Source organism: Ostrea edulis, chromosome 1 (genome assembly GCF_947568905.1).
Source record: "Ostrea edulis chromosome 1, xbOstEdul1.1, whole genome shotgun sequence".
Lineage (NCBI taxonomy): Eukaryota > Metazoa > Mollusca > Bivalvia > Ostreida > Ostreidae > Ostrea > Ostrea edulis.
In genome coordinates this window covers 81,871,514-81,877,513 of record NC_079164.1, presented here as the reverse complement: position 1 = coordinate 81,877,513, position 6,000 = coordinate 81,871,514, and the positions used below count along the sequence as shown (strand labels likewise).

The 6,000-nt window shown below is 36.8% G+C and overlaps 1 protein-coding gene across 1 annotated transcript in view; it reads right to left on the bottom strand.

The window, feature by feature from the left end:
• Positions 1-5,973, bottom strand: part of LOC125678767 (allantoinase, mitochondrial-like) — a 21,632-nt gene extending 15,659 nt beyond the window's left edge. The window contains exons 1-4 of the mRNA XM_048917459.2: positions 5,893-5,973; positions 5,653-5,804; positions 3,856-4,007; positions 2,501-2,615 (exon numbers count right to left, since the gene is read on the bottom strand). Of these exons, the coding sequence (XP_048773416.2) occupies positions 2,501-2,615; positions 3,856-4,007; positions 5,653-5,790 (405 nt within the window). The 5' untranslated portion in view covers positions 5,791-5,804; positions 5,893-5,973. The remainder of the gene's footprint in view (positions 1-2,500; positions 2,616-3,855; positions 4,008-5,652; positions 5,805-5,892) is intronic.
• Between the last annotated feature and the right edge of the window lie 27 nt (positions 5,974-6,000).

Sequence of the window (6,000 nt, the reverse complement as noted above, 5' to 3'; positions counted from 1 at the left end):
ATTCCGTTTGTCATAAAGCTGAGTTGTTAGTTTGCCGTTAATATCTACTTTCAATAAAATATCTACCGGTAAGTATGAAGCAGAAGTGGGACTCTGTGGTGTCTTTTATTTCGAGCTCGCATGGAAATATCAAATTGACATATGAATGAAAATTATCATTGTTAATTATAGATAAAACATCCTCGATATATCTAAATGTCGAATTGAAGGCCACAGCAAGAGATTGTTTCTTCTTATGTAGAAGTTTCTGAATAAATTCTGCTTCATGTGAATATAAAAACAGGTCAGCTAAAAATGGAGCACAATTCCTGCCCATGGGAATTCCAACAGACTGTTGGAAGACCTGATCACTAAAGATCACAAAGATATTGTCAATGAGGAACTCTAGCATATTTTTTATTTCAACTTCAGAATACTTGTGCATGAATAAAGGTGGTGTTTGACAAAGTAATTTTTAGGATGACTGATCACTAGATATGAATATTTCCGTTTTCCATTTTTGTTGAAGAAGCAACTGTCTATGATTAATCTAGTCTTTAATTTATCATGCGGAATGGTCGTGTAAAGTGTGGAAAAGTCATAGGTTTTGATGTTGTTGATCTGAGAAAAGTTTTGCTAGTTCTTTAGAATTTTTTAGAATCCACATTTGATTTACACCACCTCTGGCATATGTAGTCGCACAGTAAGTTTGAGTTTCTCCTTCACAGCTGTTAATATTTTCGTGACAAGCAAAGATAGGGGCTTGGTAGAGCACTTACTGGATCCTGCAATGTACCTTTATTTGTAAGGGTTTTTATGTAGTTTAGGAATCCAGTATAGGTTAGGTATGGTAACTCATATTCAATCGACCCATTGACTGGGATATTAAATGTGCCTAAAACTGAAGTGTGATTTTGAAGAATTTCGTCTTTTGAAAGGACAGTTGGAGTATAAGTACGATTACCAAAAGTGTAGTTAATGCCAAGCTCGTTTATAATACAGTTATAATGAGCCTTACAAACAAAGACAATGTTGTTACAAACTTTGTCAGCTGGAACCAAAACATATTTCTCATGTAACCTATTTAATTCTTTTATCACTTCTGGTTTACTAAACACAGAAGGATAGATGGTACGTACTTTTGTTTTAATATGTCTAATGCAGGATTTTAATATTTCTCTCATACTTTTAATCCATTCTGACAATGTATCAAGTTCTTCTTTTTCATATTTAGCCCATCGTCTGGCATATTCTTCAACACAATTCATAATAGAAATAAAGTTACGTCGCCGATTGAAAGACCGAGGTTCTCTGTATTTAGGACCTTTTAGAATAAGTGATTTGAGGTCCTCATTTTCAACTATGTCAACATCATCAGTAATGATATATCACTAAGTTTTGCAGTCTCAATACTTAATGATATAAGTCATAGCATTAATAGTTTACAGTTCCAACAGTTGCTAATACATTTGTACATGAACTATTAAAGATAAGAGGCCCAAAAGGCCTTATTGGTCACCTAAGTACTAGTTAAAAGTATCACTAGTCCCAAGGGCTAAAAATCTAGAAAAAATTTCCTGTTCTGAAAATATCTAAGCTAAAATCTTATGTTCAGTAACAGGATAAAACAAGATGTGTTCTTAAAACTTCAATGCCCTCAAAAGTGCATATTTTGATAAAAGGTTTTACATAATATATGTATTATCATTGAACGATATCATTAATTTGGACTTACTCTTAAGTCAAATCCTGGGGTTGTGAAATTTACCATTTTTTGTACATTCTTTTCTGCTTTTCCTTCATATGCATTTAGTTTTTATACTGTATCAGTAAACTTAAAGAAGTCCTTCAAATGATAAAGACTATGATAATTTTGGCTTCACCCTAAAACCAAACCCGTAACCCTTAGAATCATGAAATTTACAATTTTGGTAAAGGACTACCTATTCCTTCTATACCAAGTTTGGCCCCACCCTGGAGTCAGAACCTCTACCTCGGAGATAATTTTTTTTACAATTTTGGTAAAGGCCTCCCTGCTCTACATTACTATGCATTGTGGTTGTAGAGAAGATTTTTGAAAATTGGTCAATTTTAGGCAGTTTTGCCTCACCCATAAGGCCCCATGGGTGAAGGAGTCCTGAAATTTACAATTTATGTCCTCCTTGTCCCAAAGATGCTTCATACCAAATTTGAAAGGAATTGGAATAGTAGTTATCAAGAAGAAGTTTAAAATGTTCAATTGTTAAGCATGATGGACGACGGATGACAACGGACAACAACCAATTGCAATAGGTCACCTGAGTTTACTAAGGTGACCTACAAAGTCTGGAAAACTAACTATAACAGAATGGTGGACAGAATGGGATAACACTATTTGTGACAACCATTTCATAACGGAGACATGAAAATTATCTTCCAAAACATTATAGTGTAGATATAAATTATACTATTGCTGAAAGACTGTTATGAAGCAGCACATATGTAATATGAAATATCACTGAAGTTGAATATGAAAACTCACTGCATTTCCCGGAACAATACCTCCCCAAAAAGCAACATCCACAAAACACTGGTTTTGGGCAGCATCAAGTTTTGTTCTGAAGGCATCCAGTGTGGTTGTTGATGGGATGGAATTTCTGAAAATTAGAAATCACATACAGTACACTGCAGTAAATTTTGTTTCAATGTTCCGGATTTATTTAATTTCACATTTAGTGTAAATGAGTTCATTTGGAAGGACATGGGTTCATTACTAATCATGGTCTAACTGTTTGTGAGAAAACTTTTAAAGAATTTTTTTTATCCCCTATTGAGGCCCAAGTCTACCCCTGGGGCCATGATTTGCACAAACTTGAATTTTCACTACGTCAGGAAGCTTTCATGCAAGTTTCATCTTTTCTGGCCCAGTGTTTCTTGATAGTCACACCTACCTATTTTTTGCCTTTTCATAATTATTTCCCCTTGGAAGGGGAATGGCACATTTTTTTTAAACAAACTTGAATCCCCATCACCTAAGGGTACTCTATGTCAAGTTTGGTTAAAATTGGTTTAGTTGTTCTGGAGAAAAAATTGAAATTATGAAAAGTTTATAAGGACAACAACAAATTTTCATCAGAAAAGCTCACGAGAGCCTTTGGCTCAGATGAGCTAAAGAGTCCACCCAATCCAAAGTTCGGACTGCCTAGTTTCACTGAAAATCTGATGCTGAACTGCTCAGTCCAATATCGAGTTTCCAACGGACCATTTGTAAATTAAATGGGGTATAACAAAAGATTTATTGACTCGGTCTCAGGCAGCATGTGTTTTGTTGGACCCTCAAACCAAATTGTTGCCCATAGGCTATATATATAAAACCGTTTACATTCTATTTCATATTTCTTGGCTCAAGTATTTTGACAACTTAATTTACATGTCCTTCAGTGTAGAATCATATTTGTAAACAAAGAGTAACTATAATAAGAAAACACTGACAATGAAAGAAACCAAAAGTGAGCTTGCTCACATACCCCATGCTCCAACATTGCTTGACAATGCCTCACATAATGAATGGTAATGCTATGCATTACTGCAAGAACAGGACAGACGGGCTCGAAATTCTAAGTTCAAAAGGGGCAGAACTCCCAGAAAAATTATTGAATCAGAATTTCCTAGGAATATGCACATCTACACAGTGTGTCCTTATTAACTACAGAGTTTCACGAAATTCTGTGGAGCGGTCTCAGAGGAGTTGTGCTGACAAACTGACAGACTGACGGACGGGTCAAAAACATACCCTCCCCAACTTTGTTGTATGGGGTATAATAAGCAGTTTTCTCAATTCCTTTCATCAAGTTCTCTTTCCCTGCAATCAGATAGTGTCCTAGTAATGATACATACAGTGGCATGTCAACAATAGTAGTTATCCCTCCAGCAGCAGCTGCTCTTGTCGCTGTGGTGTAGCCCTCCCAGCTTGTCCTCCCGGGCTCGTTCACATGGACATGGGCATCGACAATTCCGGGCATTATCAACAAATTTCCAACATCTTGAACCTGATCCAAATTATAAGCTTATAGTATTCATTGATATTTTACATTGTAAGTGTCACCATTCATTACCATAGTTACGGTACTCCTTATCTTTATTTACATGTAAACAAACAAGGGGGTAGGGTGGAGGAGTAGGCCTCACCCAGGCAGTACAAACTTTTAGGTATAGCCCTTGATGTACATGTGTGTATACAAGCCACCATTTTGGTATCTATTGCCATTAGTGATATCATTTATCAAATTCTAATAAGTGATAGATCACCTATTCGAATCACACCCATTCTCAATATAAGGCCAACAAGTTTTCTATTACGTATAATAACAAGAGACCCATTGGTCAAATCACTCACCTGAATCACCTTGGCCCTGCCAATGTTCAATTACTCTGATTTTGAAAAAAAAAAATCTACCTTTATTCTCATGAAAAATTTTGACCCCATATTGTGACCTTAACCTAATCCCAAACGAACACAGTTCATAACTCTGATGATTAATTCACACAACTTTAAAGGTGAAGAATAAAACATCAACATTGTGAATAACTCGTTCTCTACCAGTATTTCATACTAAGGTAAAATTCACACGAGTGCTATCACCTACTCAAGTGGGTGATATCACTTATTTGAACAGGTACTATCACTCATTTGAATAAGTGATATCAACTAATTGGAAATAAATAGGTAAGTATAATTATCAGTGGCGGATTCAATGGGGGGCGCAGCCGGCGCGCGCCCCTACTAAAAATTTCAAATTTAAGGTAAATAGTGGCATCTTGTTTAGAAAAAAGTAAATGATAAAAGAAGCAATAATTTCTTTCACTTTCGGAGAAATAAATGACCAAATCTTTTGATTTATTAAATTACTTAATTTTTTCCCCATAAACCCTTAAAATTTGCGTCATTTTATTAATTTCACCCTATCAAAAATGACAAAAATTAGTAAAAAGGACTACATTTGAGACATATTTCAAGCCCCATAGAAACTGTAAAATCCAGGAGCTTCCAACGAGGCCTTCGCCCTGGACCCATTAGGGGCCTCAAGATGGCCCCACATCCCCTGTTTAAAAAAAGTGTGCCCCCCTCTAACTGCAATTCCTGGATCCAGCCCTGATTATCTATTCAGCTTTTGATTTGGTGATATCATGTCAACAACTAAAATAATTGATATCGCCTACTGAATCTGAATAGGTGATTATCATTTAATGGCAGTAAAAACGACCCATCATAATACCATATTTTTTCAGTTCACATATAGAAAATTATAGCAACAACTCTTAAGAATAAATAAAATAAAAATAAATAAATATTTATTCGATATATACATACATACAAACATACATACATAAATACCAAGGATAACCCATGAAAGCTCGAAAGCTTATTTCCAATGGGGTCCTTTGATGCAAGGATGTTTGCGCTAGGGGGTCATTTATGTGGGAGGAAACCGGAGTACCCGGAGGAAACCCACGTGTCCGAGCGGGCGACCGCCATACCCTTTCACATACAACCACTGCCGATCACGGGGATCGAACTCGGGTCGCAGCGGTGAGAAGCGAGAGCGCTACCTCTGCGCTACCCGGACACCAAGAGGATTAGACCCCCCCCCCCCCCCCCTTCCCACGGACCTGTGGTGCAGTAAGATTGTGTACCTCGCTGTAATCCTTGGCGTCAAAGCCCCTGGTGAGGATTCTGCACACCTGGCCGTTCTGGACCTCAATACACGCAGGTTTGATCTCCCCGTCAATCAAAACATTCTTGCTGACAAACGCTGTCTTTGGAGATGTCATCTCACAAGCATTAACTTATGAAATAAAATATGCATTAAGGATTACTGATTAAGTACATGTGTTTCGTGAATGGGCCAGCTAACTGTTGTTACCTTTGCTTACCTGAATCTTCTATACGTCTACAACGTGAAAGTTATGTAGGTCATACAAACATACACTGAGCAAATGAAATTTAAAATCCTTGTCGGTTTCTGTGCTGTTCCGGAAAAC